The 23,517-nt window shown below is 48.6% G+C and overlaps 1 protein-coding gene across 1 annotated transcript in view; it reads right to left on the reverse strand.

Annotated features, from left to right (window-relative positions):
- Positions 1-23,517, reverse strand: part of LOC134345907 (murinoglobulin-2-like) — a 132,156-nt gene that overhangs the window by 103,768 nt on the left and 4,871 nt on the right. Inside the window, exons 2-5 of the mRNA XM_063047251.1 lie at positions 21,720-21,903; positions 21,358-21,526; positions 15,410-15,462; positions 14,579-14,599 (exon numbers count right to left, since the gene is read on the reverse strand). Of these exons, the coding sequence (XP_062903321.1) occupies positions 14,579-14,599; positions 15,410-15,462; positions 21,358-21,526; positions 21,720-21,903 (427 nt within the window). The remainder of the gene's footprint in view (positions 1-14,578; positions 14,600-15,409; positions 15,463-21,357; positions 21,527-21,719; positions 21,904-23,517) is intronic.

A 23,517-nucleotide genomic window follows, 5' to 3' on the forward strand; every position in this document is an offset into this window, starting at 1 on the left:
GTTCAGATTCATCCTCAGTTCTAGCAAGTTTAAGGTCTTTTCACACAATCAGTCGGCAAGATGTACTTTATGAAGTCCTTCAGTTAGTTACAAGAATTTCAAATCAGAGAGGTCAGGTAAAATTTCTATGGGTTCCAGCACATGTAGGGGTGAAGGGGAATGAGGGGGTGAAGGGGAATGAGAGGGTGGATGAGTTGGCAAAGAGGGCGTTAAAGAAAGAAAATGTGGAAATGCACATTAGTATCAGTAAAACAGAGGTTAAGTGTGTAATCTGGGAAAAAGTCAACCGAATGTGGCAAGAAAGATGGGACAGGGAGGGGAAAGGGAGGCATTTATATCAAATACAAAAGAGTGTTGCAGTTACTAGGGTAGGTAATGGAAACAGAAGAGAGGAAATTGTGTGGACTAGGTTAAGGCTGGGGCATTGTGCATTAAACAAAACATTGAAAATGATGGGGAAACACCAGACAGGATTGTGTGAGGAATGTCAGGAAGAGGAGTCAGTACTACATATAGTTTTGTGTTGCAGGAAGTATGGGATACAGAGAGAGATGATGAGAAATAAATTAAGGGAGTTGGGGATGCAGGAATTCACATTAAAAGGGTTGCTGGGCATGGGTGAGAGAGCACAAGTCCGGGTATTTTTAGCATTTTTAAAGGGTACAGGGGTTTTTTATAGGATATGAAGAATAAACAGGAATAGGATACTAGGATGGTCAAAGATGGGAGGGTGAAGTGTAGGTTTGTGTGTGTATGTATGTGTATATATATATATATATGTGTGTGTGCGCACGCGATTGGGTGAAGGGATTTAGAATGTATGTCTAGTGCACATTCTGGAGCAGAGGGTGGCGGTAATGCACCATTAAGCTGGATGCCAACCGCTGTAAAACAAGATACAGACAGACAGTGTGGGCTGCTGGTTTGTCATGTCAGTCCCCCTTGGAGTAACCTGCTGATGGAAGGTTAGTGAAACCATTTGTGATCTCTAGGCCTGGTTGGAGGCCCACTGCTTCATGGAGCCTTTTTGCCGCTCGTTGGAGTAGTCTTTATGGTAGGGTTCTGGCTGTTTCCGTAGCCAGCTGAAGTTGCTGGCTGAACTGAGACTTGGAGCTTCCCTGGAGCAGAAATGGAACCGTCTGTTGTTCTTTGGTGTTTGTCCTTGCCTCCGTGGGGTAAGTCAGGTTGTTCTGCCGTTGCCCTGTGGGGTGTCATATCTTGTCTTGTCTTTGCCTCCGTGGGGTAAGTCAGGCTGTTTTGCTGTTGCCCTGCGGGGGGACATGTCTTGTCTGTGCCTCTGTTGGGTAAGTCTGGCTGTCCTGCTGGTACCCAACAGGTGGACCTGTCCCACCTTGGTGTGGAGAAGTTGAGTCCCAGCTTGTCTTAGGATAAGTCCTGGCTCTATGTCTATGTTCTGGCCTGTCTCATGTTAGTGTCGTGTTAAAGATGAGTCCCGGCTTGTCGAAGGACAAGTCCGGCTCTGTTTGGTTTCCAGTCTGTCTCTGAGCTCCAAGAACCCAAGCCTCGAGGGTCCCGCGGCCAAGCTCCAGGGACGTCCAAGCCTCGAGGGTCCCGCGGCCAAGCTCCAGGGACGTCCAAGCCTCGAGGGTCCCGTGGCCAAGCTCCAGGGATGCCCAAGCCTCGAGCCTCAAGAGCTAAGACCCCAGCCTGTCTCTAAACTCTGGCCTCTAGACCCCAGCCGCGTCCTGTCCTGAAGCCATGTCATGTCCTTGCCTGGTTCCGGTTCTAAGCCCGAGGCAAGACCCAGGTTCTGGGTCCTTGTCAGTCTCGGGCTCGGAGTCCAAGCCTTGTCTCCTAGTCCTAGTCCCGCTTTTCCTAGCCCAAGTCTGCGTTCTTGTCCCTGCTCCTTTCCTGAATCCTGTCACGTCCCTATCCTAGTCAAGTCCTGTTCCTTGTACTTCAGAGTCTCTCTCGCAATTGGGTCCATTCCCAGCACCCCTTTTGTGACAAACGCTACCTCTTTCAGAACCCTAAGCTGCAGTTCATCTGGTTCGGGTGATTAATGTACCTTTAGGTCTTTTAGCTTTTTTTGCACCTTCTATCCTGTAACCGTAACTGCACCCACTTCTCTTCCTTCACACACTACAACATCAGGCATAGTGCTAGTGTCTTCCTCTGTGAAGAATGATATAAAATGCCCATTTAGTTCATCATCAATATCCTTGTCACCCATTATTATTTCTCCCGACTCATTTCCTAGTGGTCCTATACCCACTCTCATTTCTTTTTTATTTTAACATACTTGGAAAAAAAAACCTTCCCTCGCTTTGATATTATCTGTTAACTTGCTGTCATATTTCATCTTTTCCATTCTAATGATTTTTAGTTGCTTCTGTTGGTTTTTAAAAACTTCCCAATTCTTTATCTTCCCACTACTTTTTGATTTGTTGTATAGCCTTTCTTTTGCTTTTGCAATAGCTTTGACATCCCTTGCCAGCCATGGTTGTACTATTTTAACATTTCAGTATTTCTATGTCTTTGTAATACACGTCCTGCAACTTCCTCATTTTTCCCAGAAACACATGCCATTGCTCCTCTGCTGACATCCTGCCAGCAGCTCCTTCCAATTTACTTTGGCCAATCCTCTCTGATTCTATTGTAATTTCCCTTACTCCACTGAAATACTGCTACTTCAGACTTTACTTTTTCCCTATCAAATTTCAAGTTGAACTCAATCATATTGTGATCACTTGTTCCTCAGGGTTATTTTGCCTTAGCTCCCTAATCACCACCAGTTCATTAAATAACACCCAATCCAGTTTTGCTGATTCCCTAGTGCAATGAACAACAAACTGCTCTAAAAAGCCATCTTTTAGGCATTCAACAAACTTGCTCTTTGAGATCCATTACCAACCTAATTTTCCCAATTGACCTTCATGTTAAAATCTTCCATAACTACCATAACATTGCCCTTTTGACTCGCCTTTTCTATATCGTATTGCAGACTGTGGAAAGGGGAAGCCTTTTAGGACCGAGATTAGGAAAAACTTCTTCACTCAGAGAGTGGTGAATCTGTGGAATTCTCTGCCACAGGAAACAGTTGAGGCCAGTCCATTGGCTATATTTAAGAGGGAGTTAGATATGGCCCTTGTGGCTACGGGGGTCAGGGGGTATGGAGGGAAGGCTGGTGCAGGGTTCTGAGTTGGATGATCAGCCATGATCATACTGAATGGCGGTGCAGGTTCGAAGGGCCGAATGGCCTACTCCTGCACCTATTTTCTATGTTTCTACCTCCCATTCATTGTTAGGAGGCCTGTATATATCTACCCTCAACGTCCTTTTACCCGTACAGTGTCTTAATTCAACCCACAAGGACTCAACGTCTTCCAAACCTATGTCACATCTTTCCACCGACTTGATGCCATTCTTTACCAGTAAAGCCACACCACCCCCTCTGCCTACCTTCCTAACCCTCCGATATAACGTGTAACCTTGGACATTCAGCTCCCAACTACAACCATCCTTCAGCCACGATTCAGTGATGACCACAACATCATACCCGGCAATCTGTAACAGTGCAACAGAATCATGCACCCTATTTCTTATACTACATGCATTTAAGTACAGCACTTTGAGTACCGTATTTTCTAACCTTCCTGAGTCTGCATCCCTAATGTTTTGATACTCAACCCGCTGGCTGCAACTAAGTCTGATCACCTGCCTGCCCTCCCTGACAGTCTGACTGCAAGCCATCTTTAACTTTTTACAATCTGTCCTATCCTGAGTCCATTCACTCCAGTTCTCGCATCCCCCGTTCCTCCCCCGGCCCCGGGAACTTCGTTTAAATCCTTCCCAACATCCCTAACAAACCTGTCCGCAAGAATATTGGTTCCCTTCGGGTTCAGCTGCAACCCGCCACTTTTGAACCTCCCCCAGAAAAGATCCCAATGGCACAAGAACCTGAAGCTTTGGCCCCTGCCACAGCCTCTCAGCCAAACTGGAAGGACTGGAGGATGTGGTGGAGCAAAGATCCCCACAGAAATTCCTGGGAATTCTAGAGAATTTTGCGAACCTTCTGCGTGCTGCCTTGGCTAAACCGAGGAACTTTTTTAGTAACAGACGAAGACAACTGCGCGGCTCCAGGGAACCCAGAATGAGGACGTTCGTATCCTCAGCCATAACACTCGACAATGAGTCAAAATATAGCCAGGGAAGTGATGCCCACCACCCTTCCCGTTAGACTGTATGAGGTAACTAATATTTTATTATTTCATACTACTTTTCTAATGTTTGTATATCTGTGCACTTATAATGAAACTGTGACAAGGTAATTTCCTCTGGGATCAATAAAGTATCTATCTATTTATCTATCTCACTCCTCTTTATATTCTCCCCCAGATCTACCAGAGTGTTTTACTCTTTCTCTCTCTTCTCCACCAGATCTGCCTTTCTCCTCAACGAGAAGAGGCGCAGGACGAGCTTGTTCTCAGTTAGTCTTTATAATGCCTCCTGAGACGGTGATGAGCCTCTCATGTGAGATGTGGCAGCCGTGGGGGAACTCCCCTCTCCCGCAGAGTCACATCTGCCAGAAGTGCATACGGCTGGGCAATCTGGAAGACCGTGTAAGGAATCTGGAGCAGCAGCTGGATGACCTTTGACTCATAAGGGAGAATGAGGCAGTCATAGATGCGAGCTACAGGGAGGTAGTCACACCTAGGCTGTTGGAAGCAGGTCGTTGGGTGACAGTTGGGGGGGGAAAAGCGAAGGTGAGCAGACGGTAGTGCAGAGCACCCCTGTAGCCATTCCACTGAATAATAAGTTTACTGTCCTGGATACTGCTGGCGGGGACGACCGACCAGGTGTGAGCCACGGTGGCAGGGCCTCTGGCACTGAGTCTGACCCAGTGGTGCAGAAAGGTGGGACGGAGAAGAGGAGAGCTGTCATCATTGGAGACTCTATAGTCAGGGGAGCAGACAGGAGATTTTGTGGACGTGAGAAGGACACCCGCATGGTTTGTTACCTCCCGGGTGCCAGGGTCCAGGATGTCTCTGACCGGGTGCACGACATCCTGGTACGAGAGGGAAAGCAAACGGAAGTCGTGATACATATATGCACCAACGACATAGGCAGGAAGAGGGATGAGGTCCTGAAGTGTGAGTTTCTGGAACTAGGCAGAAGGCTGAAGAACAGGACCCCAAGGGTGACATTCTCAGGATTGCTGCCAGTGCTACGTGACAGAGATGGTAAGAATTGGAGGAGATGGCAGTTGAATGTGTGGCTGAGGAGTTGGTGCAGGGAGCAGGGTTTTAGATTTTTAGATCATTGAGATCTCTTCTGGGGAAGGTGGGACCTGTACAGATTGAATGGGTTGCACCTGAACTCGAGGGGGAGCAATATCCTTGCAGGTAGGTTTGCTAGCGTGGTTCGGGAGGGTTTAAACTAATTTGCAAGGGGGATGGGACCCGGAGTGATAAAGCAGTGAAAGAAGTGCATGGAGTAAAGCCAGATCGAACATATAGAGAGGCTTTGAGGAAAGAGAAGCAGAATAAAGGGTATAAAGACAGTAAGGTAGAAGGGCTGAAATGTGTGTACCTCAATGCAAGAAGCATCAGGAACAAAGGTGATGAACTGAGAGCTTGGATACATAAATGGAATTATGATGTAGTGGCCATTACAGAGACTTGGCTGGCACCAGGGCAGGAATGGATTCTCAATATTCCTGGATTTCAGTGCTTTAAAAGGGATAGAGAGGGCGGAAAAAGGGGAGGACGGCGGCATTACTGGTCAGGGATACTATTACAGCTACAGAAAGGGTAGGTAATGTAACAGGATCCTCTTTTGAGTCGGTATGGGTGGAAGTCAGGAACAGGAAGGGAGCAGTTACTCTACTGGGGGTATTCTATAGGCCCCCTCATAGCAGCAGAGATACAGAGGAGCAGATTGGGAGGCAGATTTTGGAAAGGTGCAAAAATAACAGGGATGTTGACATGGGGGACTTTAACTTCCCAAATATTGATTGGCACCTGATTAGTTCCAAGGGTTTAGATGGGGCAGAGTTTAAGTGTGTCCTGGACGGATTCCTGTCACAGTATGGGAGAGTGAGGATTTGATAGAGAGGAGTTGCAGGCAGGTGGTCACGCCGGGGCCACGGGAGGCAGACAAGTGGGTCACGGTTAGGAGGGGGAGGGGGAAGGGGAAGAGTCAGGTAATAGGGAGTACCCCGGTGGCTGTGCCCCTTAACAATAGGTACTCCTGTTTGAGTACTGTTGGGGGGGACAGCTTACCCGGGGGAAGCGACAGTGGCCGTGCCTCTGGCACAGAGTCTGGCCCTGTAGCTCAGAAGGGTAGAGCAAGGAAGAGGAGGGCAGTTGTGATAGGGGACTCGATAGTAAGGGGGTCAGAAAGGCGATTCTGTGGACGCAGTCCAGAGACCCGGATGGTAGTTTGCCTCCCTGGTGCCAGGGTCCGGGATGTTTCTGATCGTGTTCAAGATATCCTGAAGTGGGAGGGTGAGGAGCCAGAGGTCGTGGTACATATAGGTACCAATGACATAGGTAGGAAAAGGGATGAGGTCCTGAAAGGAGAATATAGGGAGCTGGGAAGGGAGTTGAGAAAAAGGACCGCAAAGGTAGTAATCTCGGGATTACTGCCTGTGCCACGCGACAGTGAGAGTAGGAATGCGATGAGGTGGAGGATAAATGCGTGGCTGAGGGATTGGAGCAGGGGGCAGGGATTCAAGTTTTTGGATCATTGGGACCTCTTTTGGCGCAGGTGTGACCTGTACAAAAAGGACGGGTTACACTTGAATCCTAGGGGGACCAATATCCTGGCAGGGAGATTAGCGAGGGCTACTGAGGTGACTTTAAACTAGAATGGTTGGGGGGGGCGGGAATCAAATTAAAGAGGCTAGGCGTGAGGAGGTTAGTTCACAACAGGGGGATGGGAACCAGTGCAGAGAGACAGAGGGGTGTAAAGTGAGGGTAGAAGCAAAAAGTACTAAGGAGAAAAGTAAAAGTGGCAGGCCGACAAATCCAGGGCAAGCATTAAAAAGGGCCACTTTTCAACATAATTGTATAAGGTCTAAGAGAGTTGTAAAAGAGCGCCTGAAGGCTTTGTGTGTCAGTGCAAGGAGCATTTGTAATAAGGTGGATGAATTGAAAGTGCAGATTGTTATTAATGATTATGATATAGTTGGGATCACAGAGACATGGCTCCAGGGTGACCAGGGATGGGCGCTCAACGTTCAGGGATATTCAATATTCAGGAGGGATAGACATGAAGGAAGGGGAGGTGGGGTGGCGTTGCTGGTTAAAGGAGAGATTAACGCAATAGAAAGGAAGGACATAAACCAGGAAGATGTGGAATCGATATGAGTAGAGCTGTGTAACACGAAGGGGCAGAAGACGCTGGTGGGAGTTGTGTACAGGCCACCTAACAGTAGTAGTGAGGTCGGAGATGGTATTAAACAGGAAATTAGAAATGTGTGCAATAAAGGAACAGCAGTTATAATGGGTGACTTCAATCTACATGTAGATTGGGTGAACCAAATTGGTAAAGGTGCTGAGGAAGAGGATTTCTTGGAATGTATGAGGGATGGTTTTTTGAACCAACATGTCGAGGAACCAACTAGAGAACAGGCTATTCTGGACTGGGTTTTGAGCAATGAGGAAGGGTTAATTAGCGATCTTGTCGTGAGAGGCCCCTTGGGTAAGAGTGACCATAATATGGTGGAATTCTTCATTAAAATGGAGAGTGACATAGTTAATTCAGAAACAAAGGTTCTGAACTTAAAGAGGGGTAACTTTGAAGGTATGAGCCGTGAATTAGCTAAGATAGACTGGCAAATGACACTTAAAGGATTGACGGTGGATATGCAATGGCAAGCATTTAAAGGTTGCATGGATGAACTACAACAATTGTTCATCCCAGTTTGGCAAAAGATTAAATCAAGGAAGGTAGTGCACCCATGGCTGACAAGGCAAATTAGGGATAGTATCAATTCCAAAGAAGAAGCATACAAATTAGCCAGAGAAAGTGGCTCACCTGAGGACTGGGAGAAATTCAGAGTTCAGCAGAGGAGGACAAAGGGCTTAATCAGGAAGGGGAAAAAAGATTGAGAGAAAACTGGCATGGAACATAAAAACTGACTGTAAAAGCTTTTACAGATATGTAAAAAGGAAAAGACTGGTAAAGACAAATGTAGGTCCCCTACAGACAGAAACAGGTGAATTGATTATGGGGAGCAAGGACATGGCGGACCAATTGAATAATTACTTTGGTTCTGTCTTCACTAAGGAGGACATAAATAATCTTCCAGAAATAGTAGGGGACAGAGGGTCCAGTGAGATGGAGGAACTGAGGGAAATACATGTTAGTAGGGAAGTGGTGTTAGGTAAATTGAAGGGATTGAAGGCAGATAAATCCCGAGGGCCAGATGGTCTGCATACTAGAGTGCTTAAGGAAGTAGCCCAAGAAATAGTGGATGCATTAGTGATAATTTTTCAAAACTCGTTAGATTCTGGACTAGTTCCTGAGGATTGGAGGGTGGCTAATGTAACCCCACTTTTTAAAAAAGGAGGGAGAGAGAAACTGGGGAATTATAGACCAGTTAGCCTAACGTCGGTGGTGGGGAAACTGCTGGAGTCAGTTATCAAAGATGTGATAACAGCACATTTGGAAAGTGGTGAAATCATCGGACAAAGTCAGCATGGATTTGTGAAAGGAAAATCATGTCTGACGAATCTCATAGGATTTTTTGAGGATGTAACTAGTAGAGTGGATAGGGGAGAACCAGTGGATGTGGTATATTTGGATTTTCAAAAGGCTTTTGACAAGGTCCCACACAGGAGATTAGTGTGCAAACTTAAAGCACACGGTATTGGGGGTAAGGTATTGATGTGGATGGAGAATTGGTTAGCAGACAGGAAGCAAAGAGTGGGAATAAACGGGACCTTTTCAGAATGGCAGGCGGTGACTAGTGGGGTACCGCAAGGCTCAGTGCTGGGACCCCAGTTGTTTACAATATATATTAATGATTTGGATGAGGGAATTAAATGCAGCATCTCCAAGTTTGTGGATTACACGAAGCTGGGTGGCAGTGTTAGCAGTGAGGAGGATGCTAAGAGGATGCAGAGTGACTTGGATAGGTTGGGTGAGTGGGCAAATTCCTGGCAGATGCAATTTAATGTGGATAAATGTAAAGTTATCCACTTTGGTGGCAAAAATAGGAAAACAGATTATTATCTGAATGGTGGGCGATTAGGAAAAGGGGAGGTGCAACGAGACCTGGGTGTCATTATACACCAGTCATTGAAAGTGGGCATGCAGGTACAGCAGGCGGTGAAAAAGGCGAACGGTATGCTGGCATTTATAGCGAGAGGATTCGAGTACAGGAGCAGGGAGGTACTACTGCAGTTGTACAAGGCCTTGGTGAGACCACACCTGGAGTATTGTGCAGTTTTGGTCCACTAATCTGAGGAAAGACATCCTTGCCATAGAGGGAGTACAAAGAAGGTTCACCAGATTGATTCCTGGGATGGCAGGACTTTCATATGAAGAAGGACTGGATGAACTGGGCTTTTACTTGTTGGAATTTAGAAGATTGAGGGGGGATCTGATTGAAACGTATAAAATCCTAAAGGGATTGGACAGGCTAGATGCAGGAAGATTGTTCCTGATGTTGGGGAAGTCCAGAACAAGGGGTCACAGTTCAAGGATAAAGGGGAAGCCTTTTAGGACCGAGATTAGGAAAAACTTCACACAGAGAGTGGTGAATCTGTGGAATTCTCTGCCACAGGAAACAGTTGAGGCCAGTTCATTGGCTATATTTAAGAGGGAGTTAGATATGGACCTTGTGGCTGCGGGGATCAGGGGGTATGGAGGGAAGGCTGGGGCGGGGTTCTGAGTTGGATGATCAGCCATGATCATAATCAGTGGCGGTGCAGGCTCGAAGGGCCGAATGGCCTACTCCTGCACCTATTTTCTATGTTTCTATGTGGACAGGCTGACCAGGGGGAATGCCATACTAGATCTAGTACTAGGTAATGAACCGGGTCAGGTCACAGATCACTCAGTGGGTGAGCATCTGGGGGACAGTGACCACTGCTCCCTGACCTTTAGCATTATCATGGAAAAGGATAGAATCAGAGAGGACAGGGAAGTTTTTAATTGGGGAAGGGAAAATTATGATGCTATAAGGCTAGAACTTGCGGGTGTGAATTGGGATGATGTTTTTGCAGGGAAGTGTACTATGGACATGTGGTTGATGTTTAGAGATCTCTTGCAGGATGTTAGGGATAAATTTGTCCCGGTGAGGAAGATAAAGAATGGTAGGGTGAAGGAACCATGGGTGACAAGTGACGTGGAAAATCTAGTCAGGTGGAAGGCGGCAGCATACATGAGGTCTCGGAAGCAAGGATCAGATGGGTCTATTGAGGAATATAGGGAAGCAAGAAAGGAGCTTAAGAAGGGGCTGAGAAGAGCAAGACGGGGGCATGAGAAGGCCTTGGTGAGTAGGGTAAAGGAAAACCCCAAGGCATTCTTCAATTATGTGAAGAAAAAAGGATGACAGGAGTGAAGGTAGGACCAATTAGAGGTAAAGGTGGGAAGATGTGCCTGGAGGCTGTGGAAGTGAGCGAGGTCCTCAATGAATACTTCTCTTCAGTATTCCCCAATGAGAAAGAACTTGATGATGGTGTCGACAATATGAGTGAGTTTCATGTTCTGGAGCATGTTGATATTAAGAAAGAGGAGGTGTTGGAGTTGTTAAAATACATTAGGATGGATAAGTACCCGGGGTCTGACGGAATATTCCCCAGACTGCTCAACGAGACTAGGGAAGAGATTGCTGAGCCTCTGGCTAGGATCTTTATGTCCTCGTTGTCCACAGGAATGGGACTGGAGGATTGGAGGGAGGCGAATGTTGTCCCCTTGTTCAAAAAAGGTAGTAGGGATAGTCTGGGTAATTATAGACCAGTGAGCCTTACGTCTGTGGTGGGAAAGCTGTTGGAAAAGATGCTTAGAGTTAGGCTCTATGGGCATTTAGAGAATCATGGTCTGAACAGGGACATTCAGCATGGCTTTGTGAAGGGCAGATCGTGTCTAACAAGCCTGATAGAGTTCTTTGAGGAGGTGACCAGGCATATAATTGAGGGTAGTGCAGTGGATGTGATCTACATGGATTTTAGTAAGGCATTTGACAAGGTTCCACACGGTAGGCTTATTCAGAAAGTCAGAAGGCATGGGATCCAGGGATGTTTGGCCAGGTGGACTCAGAATTGGCTTCCCTGCAGAAGGCAGAGGTTCGGGGTGGAGGGAGTACATTCAGATTGGAGGGTTGTGACCAGTGGTGTCCCACAAGGATCTGTCTAGGACCTCTACTTTTCGTGATTTTTATTAACGACCCTGGATGTTGGGGTAGAAGTGTGGGTTGGCAAGTTTGCCGACGACAAAGGTTGGTGGTGTTGTAGATAGTGGATTGTCGAAGATTGCAGAGAGACATTAATAGGATGCAGAAGTGGGCAGAGAAGTGGGAGCTGGAGTTTAGCCCGGAGAAGTGTGAGGTGGTACACTTCGGAAGGACAAACTCCAAGGTAGAGAATAAACTAAATGGCAGGATACTTGGTAGTGTGGAGGAGCAGAGGGTTCTGGGGCTGCATGTCCTCACAGGTAGAGGGGGTAGTTAAGAAAGCTTACAGGGTGTTAGCTTTCATAACCCGAGGGACTGAGTTTAAGAGTCGCGGGGTAATGATGCAGCTCTATAAAACTATAAGTTAGGCCACGCTTGGAGTACTGTGTCCAGTTCTGGTCGCCCCATTATGGGAAGGATGTGGAAGCATTGGAAAGGGTACAGAGGAGATTTACCAGGATGTTGCCTGGTTTAGAGAGTATGTATTATGATCAGAGATTAAGGGAGAGAAGGAGGATGAGAGGAGACATGATAGAGGTGTACAAGATAATAAGAGGAATAGATAGAGTGGATAGCCAGCCCCTCTTCCCCAGGGCAGCACTGCTCAATACAAGAGGACATGGCTTTAAGTTAAGGGGTGGGAAGTTCAAGGGGGATATTAGAGGAAGGTTTTTTACTCAGAGAGTGGTTGGTGCGTGGAATGCACTGCCTGAGTCAGTGGTGGAGGCAGATACACTAGTGAAGTATAAGAGACTACTAGACAGGTATATGGAGGAATTTAAGGTGGGGGCTTATATGGGAGGCAGGGTTTGAGGGTCGGCACAACATTGTGGGCCGAAGGACCTGTACTGTGCTGTACTATTCTATGTTCCATGTTCTCTCCCCCTAACTTTCCTCCTGTCTCTCTTCCCCCTTTCTGTCAGCTCTGTCTCTCCCCTCACTTTCTCTCTGCGTGTCTGTCTCTGTATCTATCTTTCTCTCCTTTCCCACAAATTATCTCTCTTCCTTTCTCCTCCCTAGCTCTCCCTCTCTCCCTCCCTGTATTTCTCTGTCTATCTTCCCATCTCTCTGTATTTTTCTCCCTCTTCTCTTCCCATGAGCTCTTTCTCTCTTACACTCTTTTTCCCTCTTCCTCTGTCTCTCCCCACCCACACACAGTACACTCTGATCACCGCCCCTCCCACTTCACCATGCCATTCGTACAAGAAACAATTCTGGCTTAATTTGAGCCAGATTTGGCCTGGTCTGGTCCGGGAATGATCTCGACTGGTCCCGGCTTTGTGCATGATACGTCCCGGATTTGTCCAGAATTATTCCCAGATCAGGGCTCAATTTAGTCCTCGATTGGGCACAGACTAGTCCTGGATTTGTTCTGTATCTCTGGGCCGATGTGTATAGAGTAAGTGTTGGTGTTTACCAGCAGCACTTCCACTGCCCAGCCTCTCCCTCAAGGTCAACAAGCTCGTCAGCCCCCTCCCCAATCACCGGTGCTCATGGAAAGGTCCAAACATCGCTGTCTGAATCCAGAGATGGGATTGAATTCACTTCCATAGGCCAGACCCGGGCCTTGATTTTATCCCTGAGCTTCTGGAAATTTCGCTGATCCCGAGGTCAAAATATAATCTCTGCTGGGGCGCCGGCCCCTCTAATTTGTTATGACTTCAGTCCGCAGAAACCTTGCGCTGTGTATTTTTCTGCCAGTGACAACGTTTGCGAACTGAAGAGTTTGCTCAATGAAAACAGTATAAATAAGCCAGTTCTAAAATCTGCAGATGAATCATCTCAGCCTTCACATTGTCAACAACGTCCGCGTCAGAATCCGGAAGAGGAAATGTAATTGTGTACCAAAAAAGAAGGATTTTTTTTTTCTGGTGTATGTGACGAATGGATGCTTCTCCGGCTTCCAGCCGGTTACAAATATTGATTTTAACTCAGGTTTTGGTAACTAAATTTGCCATCTTCATCAGGGACAATGCCTAGGCATATCTAGTCAGGTGGTATATATGCCCCTATCGTCCGTCCCTTCTGATTGGTTCATCTTCCTCCAATCAGATTACTGCTCTCCCACCTTTTTGACAATCGAATTCCAGTTATTACTTAGAGCGAGACCTCTGCTTTTGTTATAATTCTTTTAGATTTATTTCAGTGGCGTCCTTCACCACGTGATTCCAAAAGCCAATGGCGCGGCACGGTACTTTCGTGCACAGTGGAAACACGCATCAAGGAGACCAGGATGTGTATCCGTTCGCGTTACCCAGAGAAATCGGTGGTAGCAGAACAGTGACTTCGCAATGGCCGTAGCATTGATAAAACGACTGTGCGGCGCCAATGGATTTTGAGACCGCCTGATGAAGGAAGCAGTCAAAACAAAACTAGAACAAAAGAATATCAACAATGACGTGGATTCCGCACTAAATAAGAAATGTGATTGGATTGTAAACAAGGTGGGAGAGCGGAAACCTCATTGGATGAGGGCTAACCAACCAGAAGGGAGGGACAATGGGGGTATAAATACCACCATACTACATATGCTTAGGCATCATCCCTGATGAAGATGGCAGACTTTTCATCGAAACGTCGGTTATAATCGATACCTGTGCCTGTCTGGAAGCCCGAAATGAAGTTATTCGTTATTGTACATGATCGTGAAATATACATAACATGCCAACGAGGTAGAGGGTGACAAATTTTTGTGCGCAGTTTAAATTCCTTTGAGCGCTAGTAGCAAAAGATGTGTCTGTGCAAGTATGTGCACACCTTAACGGGAACATTGGCCTGATTTCAGATTCACTGGCAGAGGCCCAAGCCAGGGCCTAACTCATCACTGAGATCTTAGAACAGTAGCCTGGCTCTGGGGTGGAATATAAACTCCGATAGGATCAGATTTGCTAGCATAGGCCTCAACCGGACACTGATATGGACTGGAGCTCTCAGAAAAGTCACTAGGCCCAGCGTCCATGCATGTTCTAGGCTGGAGTCAGATTCGTCGAGATACGGCCGGAAACGGGCCCTGATCTGGTCCCAAGCTCCCAGCACGGTCCCTGGGCCAAGACCCTGTACGATACCAGCTGGAACACTAGCACAGACCTAATCCAGGGCCCTGCCTTATCCTTGGTCTCCTGGAATGTCTCATGGGCCCAGAAATATGGAGTCACCCCCTGACCTGGTGTAGTGTGAGGCCGAGGCCTGGATCCTGTTGACGGGACTCACCCAGAGCGTTATCAGCTGGTACTGCAGAGAGAAACGGAGAGGACACATTATGACAGGAGCAATGGAGGGGTGTGGCTGAAGTAGTGGGAGACGGAGGGAAGGACGAGGGGGAAATGGAGGGAGTGGTGAGGGTGCGGAACGGTGGTGGAGAAGGACAGAGACGGAAGGGGGGACTGAGGGAAGGACGATGGAGGAGAGGGAGGAGTGAAGCAGAGACACGGAGGGGGGTGAGGAGGGAGACCAGAGGTTTGGACGGGGAGTCTAAGGGACGGGGGAGACTGAAGGAAGGTGGTGTCCGATGGATGGGCTAAAGTGAAGATAGAGGGTGGAGCAAAGTGTAATGAGGGAGGGAGAGATGGAAGGAGGGATGAGCCAGAGATGGAGGGAGGGGCTGAGAGAGTGGACAGTGAAATGGAGAAAGGGCGGGACTGACAGGTGTGTCAGGGGAGGGGGAGAAGAGGGAGGACTGACCAGTTCCAGGAGGGATGGACATCACTGAGGACAGAGCGATGGAGGAACTTTCAGAGGGAGAGGAAACATTAGGAAAAGAAAGGATGGAGGGCGAGAGGAAGTGAGGGGAAAAGAGGGGGAAGGGGGAGAGAAGCAGAGAGGGTTATAAGACAAGGATGAAGGACAGGATGGTGGAGGGCAAAGGCCACTCAGCCCATCGAGCAGGTCCAGGTGCCCAAGGCCCCAGTTGTGTTCGAAGGGTGCGGAGAAGAGAGGCAGTGAGGACGGAGTGGAGGATAGAGGGTGGGCTGAGAGGGGGAACGAGCATCGGCGGTGTTGGGTGTGGCGGTGAAACGCAGTGGGGGGTGGGCTCTTCCTCACCTTCTCTTGGGCCGGCAAGAAATCCTGGGTCAGGGACACGACGCGGAACCGCACTGGAAGGCAAAGCGCAGAGTGAGACACCGGAAGGAACGATCCCTGACCCCTGACCTTCCCAGAAGGTGATGAACCCAATAACTCTTCCACCACCCTCCTAACACACACAAATGCCGAGAGCGGCGGGAGGGGACATGGTCAAACGCCTTCTGACCTTTCACCTCCTGAGACCTGAGGCCAATTCCTGGAAGATAGGAGGCCAGAAGGTCCTCGTCTGCTCCTACTTTGCCCAGTGTTAATCTCGGTTCGAGGGTTGCAAAGCATGGAAACCGCCCTTTGGCCAAACCTCACACAGTGAATCCTCGCCCCCATCTGAGCCGGTTCTCTCTGCCCCCCCCCGGTTCATCCCGCTTCGCTCTAATCCCCTACTTTCCAACTTTGCTTATACCATCGACCACTACCATTAGGCAAGTGGTCCATAGACACCAGGTTGGGAATCCCTGCTCTAAACCATCCCTATCCGTGTCCATGTTGGAGTGTTGTTAATGTCCCTGCCTCAACCATTTCCTCTGGCAGCCCGTTCCACAGACGGACCACCATATCCCTCTAAACCTTTCCTCTCCGTGTCCCTATCCAGTGTGGTGTTAATGTCCCTGCCTCTACCACTTGCTCTTGCAGCTCGTACCACAGACAGAGCACCCTCTGAGTGAAAATATTGCTCCTTGGGTCCCTGATAATTTGAGGTCATGGGTTAAGGGTAAAAGATGAAATCTTTAACCCTTACATACTGTTCATTTTCTTTACCTGCACAGCATGGTCCTGTTCAATTTTGACCCGACCCCTGAATCCCCTTATAAATACCAAATTTTGACCAGCGGTACTTGAAGTGCCGTCTGCCTCTTCCCCATGAGCATTGTTACAGTGATACAGCGTGCGACAGATCGATGTAGAATGGAATTAGCCTATCTGACATTAATAAATGGGTGATTCGTCCTTAATTAATGTTTCAGAGATCTAAAATCCATTTCAACAGATACGTGTCAAATTTGACCCAGAGCAGCTTCAATGTACAAAATTTTGTAGCACTTGTACAAAAGTATAACATTTTAAAATATTTTCATTTTTGCGCATTAGGTTCGTTTTAGGAAAGTCATCAAATTTCGGCTAAAAAAAATGGCATTTAGGGTGTTTTTACTGCTGTCAAATGTCGAAACGGTTCAATTTTGACCCGAACAGTATGTAAGGGTTAAGGGGGGGAACTCCTCACTCAGTGGAATGAGCTGCCAGCACAAGTGGTCGATGACACTTCGATTTCAATATTTAAGAGAGGTTTGGATTGGTACATGGATGGGACTGTCATGGAGGGCTAGGATCTAACTGCACGCTGACGGGACTAGGCAGATTGATAGTTCAGCGCAGACTAGGGGCTGAAGGGGCTGTTGCTTATAGAACATAGAACATAGAATAGTACAGCACAGTACAGGCCCTTTGGCCCACAATGTTGTGCCAACCCTCAAACCCTACCTCAAATATAAGCCCCCACCTTAGATTCCTCCATATACCTGTCTAGTAGTCTCTTAAACTTCACTAGTGTATCTGCCTCCACCACTGACTCAGGCAGTGTATTCCACGCACCAACCACTCTCTGAGTAAAAAACCTTCCTCTAATATCCCCCTTGAACTTCCCACCTCTTACCTTAAAGCCATGTCCTCTTGTATTGAGCAGTGGTGCCCTGGGGAAGAGGCGCTGGCTATCCACTCTATCTATTCCTCTTATTATCTTGTACACCTCTATCATGTCTCCTCTCATCCTCCTTCTCTCCAAAGAGTAAAGCCCTAGCTCCCTTAATCTCTGATCATAATGCATACTTCCTAAACCAGGCAGCATCCTGGTAAATCTCCTCTGTACCCTTTCCAATGCTTCCTCATCCTTCCTATAGTGAGGTGACCAGAACTGGACACAATACTCCAAGTGTGGCCTAACCAGAGTTTTATAGAGCTGCATCATTACATCGCGACTCTTAAACTCTATCCCTCGACTTATGAAAGCTCGCACCCCATAAGCTTTCTTAACCACCCTATCTACCTGTGAGGTAATTTTCAGGGATCTGTGGACATGTACCCTGAGATCCCTCTGCTCCTTCACACTACCAAGTATCCTGCCATTTACTTTGTACTCTGCCTTGGAGTTTGTCCTTCCAAAGTGTACCACCTCACACTTCTCCGGGTTGAACTCCATCTGCCACTTCTCAGCCCACTTCTGCATCCTGTCAATTACTCTCTGCAATCTTTGACAATCCTCTACACTATCTAAAACACCACCAACCTTTGTGTCGTCTGCAAACTTGTCAACCCACCCTTCTACCCCACATCCAGGTCATTAATAAAAATCACGAAAAGTCGAGGTCCCAGAACAGATCCTTGTGGGACACCACTAGTCACAATCCTCCAATCTGAATGTACTCCCTCCACCACCACCCTCTGCCTTCTGCAGGCAAGCCAATTCTGAATCCACCTGACCAAACTTCCCTGGATCCCATGCCTTCTGACTTTCTGAATAAGCCTACCGTGTGGAACCTTGTCAAATGCCTTGCTAAAATCCATATAGATCACATCCACTGCACTACCCTCATCTATATGCCTGGTCACCTCCTCAAAGAACTCTATCAGGCTTGTTAGACATAATCTGCCCTTCACAAAGCCATGCTGACTGTCCCTGATCAGACCATGATTCTCTAAATGCCCATAGATCCTATCTCTAAGAATCTTTTCCAACAGCTTTCCCACCACAGACATAGGGCTCACTGGTCTATAAGTACCCAGACTATCCCTACTACCTTTTTTGAACAAGAGAACAACATTCGCCTCCCTCCAATCCTCCGGTACCATTCCCGTGGACCACGAGGACATAAAGATCCTAGCCAGAGGCTCAGCAATCTCTTCTCTCGCCTCGTGGAGCAGCCTGGGGAATATTCCGTCAGGCCCTGGGGACTTATCTGTCCTAATGTATTTTAACAACTCCAATACCTTCTCTCCCTTAATATCAGCATGCTCCAGAACATCAACCTCACTCATACTGTCCTCACCATCATCAAGTTCCCTCTGATTGCTGAATACTGAAGAGAAGTATTCATTGAGGACCTCGCTCACTTCCACAGCCTCCAGGCACATCTTCCCACCTTTATCTCTAATCGGTCCTACCTTCACTCCTGTCATCCTTTTTTCTTCACATAATTGAAGAATGCCTTGGGGTTTTCCTTTACCCTACTCACCAAGGCCTTCTCATGCCCCCTTCTTGCTCTTCTCAGCCCCTTCTTAAGCTCCTTTCTTGCTTCCCTATATTCCTCAATAGACCCATCTGATCCTTGCTTCCGAGACCTCATGTATGCTGCCGCCTTCCACCTGACTAGATTTTCCACCTCACTTGTCACCCATGGTTCCTTCACCCTACCACTCTTTATCTTCCTCACCAGGACAAATTTATCCCTTACATCCCGCAAGAGATCTCTAAACATCGACCACATGTCCATAGTACACTTCCCTGCAAAAACATCATCCCAATTCACACCTGCAAGTTCTAGCCTTATAGCCTCATAATTTGCTCTATCCTTTTCTATGATAATTATCAAGGTCAGGGAGCGGTGGTCACTGTCCCCCAGATGCTCACCCACTGAGAGATCTGTGACCTGACCCGGTTCATTACCTAGTACTAGATCTAGTATGGCATTCCCCCTGGTCGGCCTGTCCACATACTGTGACAGGAATCCATCCTGTACACACTTAACAAATTCTGCCCCATTTAAACCCTTGGAACTAATCAGGTGCCAATCAATATTAGGGAAGTTAAAGTCACCCATGATAACAACCCTGTTATTTTTGCACCTTTCCAAAATCTGCCTCCCAATCTGCTCCTCTGTATCTCTGCTGCTACCAGGGGGCCTATAGAATACCCCCAGTAGAGTAACTGCTCCCTTCCTGTTCCTGACTTCCACCCATATTGACTCAAAAGAGGATCCTGCTACATTACCCACCCTTTCTGTAGCTGTAATAGTATCCCTGACCAGTAATGCCACCCATCCTCCCCTTTTTCCACCCTCTCTATCCCTTTTAAAGCACTGAAATCCAGGAATATTGAGAATCCATTCCTGCCCTGGTGCCAGCCAAGTCTCTGTAATGGCCACTACATCATAATTCCATGTATGTATCCAAGCTCTCAGTTCATCACCTTTATTCCTGATGCTTCTTGCTTTGAGGTACACACATTTCAGCCCTTCTACCTTACTGTCTTTACACCGTTTATTCTGCTTCTCTTTCCTCAAAGCCTCTCTGTGTTAGATCTGGCTTTACTCCATGCATTTCTTTCACTGCTCTATCGCTCTGGGTCCCATCCCCCTTGCAAATTAGTTTAAACCCTCCCGAACCATGCTAGCAAACCTACCTGCAAGGATATTGCTCCCCCTCGAGTTCAGGTGCAACCCATCCAATCTGTACAGGTCCCATCTTCCCCAGAAGAGATCCCAATGATCTAAAAATCTAAAACCCTGCTCCCTGCACCAACTCCTCAGCCACGCATTCAACTGCCATCTCCTCCAATTCTTACCATCACTGTCACGTAGCACTGGCAGCAATCCTGAGAATGCCACCCTTGAGGTCCTGTTCTTCAGCCTTCTCTCCTTATAACTCAGTCCCTCGAGTCCCGGCAACATCCTCATAAATCTCCCTGTACACTCTTTTCAGTTCAGTGGCATCTTTACACAGTAGGGCGACCAAAACCGAACACCGTACTCCAAGTGCGGCCTCGCTGACCTCTTGTACAGCTGCAACGTGACCTCCTGACTCCTGTATTCAAAGCCTTGTCGAGGTCCCTTCTCTCGCATCAAGTTCCTGGGGACGTATTCCTTAAAGGAATCGTGGGGTGTTGGCTCCGGTGGGAATTAAGAAGATTTCAGGGACATAGTTCCTTGTGATCTTCTCATCATTCCACTACCCTTCTTGAGCCCATGACCTCCTAATGATTAGGACTATGATTACCATCCGCAACCCATTACCATGTTGGGAATGGAGATCCAAGATAGAGACCAAGACAAGATGTGGGACGTGGAATGGGGAGGCCTATCAGCGGCAGTGTCCAGCTCTCATCCCTCTGCACAGAAAGAGTGGGGAGTCCAGGAGGGACTGGTGGTGTACACTGAAAGATTAACGGCAATACCAAGGGCTGCTGGTGGGCTATGGGAATGTTTGGGTAGGGTGAGTTTGGAGAAGGTGAAACAATCTTTGGGACTGTTTCGACCTGCGTGGTGTTGATCTCCTCCACGGTTTTTGTTACCCCTCACACCCATGACCTGCAGATGAGGAGGGAAACTGTGGCAGATATGGAGTGCATAGACTAACCCCCCCAGGGAAGTGGGGGGAGTCCCCTCACACCCCTGACCTGTGACTGGGGAGAGGATAATGAAGGAGAAGTGGAATGCATGGACTAACCCCACCCACAGAAGTGTGGAGTGTTCTTTTCTACCCTTTATTTATAGATGGGGGAGAGGATAATGCGGTGAATGTGGAATGCAGGGACTAACCTCAAACAAAGCAATGGGAAGCGTTCCCTTATAACCCTGAACAGCAGATTGGGTAGAGGGGAATGTGGCGGATGTGGAGTGCCTGAACTAAACACACCCAGGGACGTGGGGAGTGTCACCTCACCAACCCCCCCTTATAACCCTGACCTGTAGATGAGGGGAGAGGATATTGTGGCGGACGTGGAGTGTATGGATAATCCACTGCCAGGGAAGTGGGGAGTGTTCCCTCACGCTCCTGATCAGTAGATTGGAGGAGAGACCACGTGGCAGATGTGGACTGCCTGGATTATCGCTATCTGGGGAGCCTCCCAGTGGCAGTACTGATAACCCTGCCCTTTGGCAGAGGGCGCATTCGGGACGGGCCTGTGCCTCGCCACTCACCTGCCTGGCCAGGTTTGTACACGGGCTTGTCCGTCTGTACGAACGTCAAAGAATGCAGTTTCCTCAGGAGAACCTTCTTGGTAACATTGATCGCCTCCGTCTGGCCGGATCCAATGACGGTGATGGTGGCCACCGAATTATATTCATCCTGCAGTTCAATGTCCGGCACCTGGGCACAGAACAATTGCAGGTCACAGGAAGGATAGTGGGAAGGTGTCAGCACGGCGCATTGACAGGGTGTGGAGCTGGGTTTAGAAGCAGCCGGTACAGTTCAGCACAAAGGCAGTGGTAGGGGACGAGGTGAGGGTGAGGACCGAGTTTGTCCCGATTTCGTGACACCCCCACCGCTCGCCGTCACTTACGGTGAACTCCATACACCCTTGGTGACCGACGCCCGCCGTGTCCTTGTCCAAGAGGGTGGCGTTCATGAAGGCGTAGTGAAGAGTCACTCGGAGGGATCCGCCCCCTATCCCCGTGGGCTGGAGCACGCAGACCTTCTCCTGGGACCCGATCTGTATCTGCGACGGGATCAGCACCAGACCATTCCTGGAAAAGGAGGCAGATCGCTCGGAAAGACTTGGGTCTGTCACTCAAGATGAAAATCACTTTCCGAAACCCTGCAGACTGATGTACCCGCCGGACCGTGGGACAGAGTGAGAAACTGCTTGTTTTAAGGTGGAACCAGCTATTTCGTGAATGGTTTGAAATTATTCTTTCTCTGAGATAATCTGATGCGCATGTGTGTAGTCATATGGATTGAGAAATCGCCCCTTTCCCGGACTGTAGGACCGTCCTTCCACGGACTGAGAGACCGCCTGTTTGTCGGACTGGGGGATATTCTGCTCCACCGACTGTGGGTCCTCCTGTTGCCCAGACTGTGGAACTGCTTGTTTCACGGCTGAGAGACCGCCCTTTCCACGGAAATGGGACCTCCCGTTCTCCGAACAATAGGATCTCCCGTTCCTCGGACTATGGAAGACCCTGTTCCCCGGACTGTGGAACTGCCTGATTCCAAGACGGTGGGACCGAAGGTTGCTATAGCCGGGGATTACAGAGGATATGCTCCTACTACCTATAGTTCCACAGGGCGTGCGTCTCTATCAGCCTCTGACAACCAAGCCCGACTCTTGGCCTTCACGTGTGGCTTAGCTACTAGGCCCGGGGAAACTGTTTCTGCTGACAAGAGAAGGGGCAAAGGCGGACCCTTGCGCCTTAAAACCATTGCTTGGGTAGGCGCGGCCCATCAGCGTTGGCCGGCAGCTCGCCAAGGAGAAGGAGAACTGATGTTAAATCTCCGCTGCCTTACGGCCATACCCACCAATGGGAAAGGCTTCGGGAGTAAACCCCGAGGAAGAAATCCGGAGTCGGTGTCGCTAAGGCAGTTTGATGCTCACGACTTCACTCTGGCACCTCCGCGCCGACACTGGTGCCAAGCAGCATCGGCACTCGGGCTGCATCGGTGACGTTCCCGGCCTGCGCCCTGCACAGGGCGCTGTCCTGCAGCGGAGCAAACCCATGGTCCGCTCGCATCGACCCCTCCTGTGATGATGGAACGTCCTATTCCCCGGACTGAGGGACCGCCCGCCCCCCTCTCTCCACCTCTCTGTCCCATCTACACTCTCTCATTCCCCTACCCCACCCCGTCTACCCTTTCACCCCTTACCACTCTCCTTCCCAATTCAGCTTTCCTTCTTCCTCTCCTGCTTCTCTTCCTCCTTCGCTTTCTTTCTCTTCCTTTCTGTCACACCCTCTATCTCTCCCTCGTCTCACACCTTCCCTCTCTCGTATGTCTCCACACTCCTTTCCCGTCTGCCGTCTCACCCCCTCCTCCTCTTTCTCTCCCTCCCCTTAGGTCAACCCCTCTCTCCCTCCTCTCTCCCCTCTACCCCCGCTCTCTCCAGTCTCTCTCGACCCCTTTCCCCCTTCTCTCTCTGAACTCCCCATCACTCACCCACTCTCTCTTCCCCTTCTCTCAACACGCTCTCTCTATCCCGTCTCACCTTCCCCCCTCTCTTCCTTTGTTCCTCCCTCCCCTCTCCCCCTCTCTCGATGGTCCCCTTTCATTCACCATCTCTCTTTCTTCCTCTCTCCCCCTCATCTTCTCACTCCCACTTTACCTGCCTTTGCCCCTTTAACCCACTCTCTGCCTTCCTCCCAATA

This window comes from Mobula hypostoma, chromosome 4 (genome assembly GCF_963921235.1).
Source record: "Mobula hypostoma chromosome 4, sMobHyp1.1, whole genome shotgun sequence".
In the NCBI taxonomy this organism is placed as follows: domain Eukaryota; kingdom Metazoa; phylum Chordata; class Chondrichthyes; order Myliobatiformes; family Myliobatidae; genus Mobula; species Mobula hypostoma.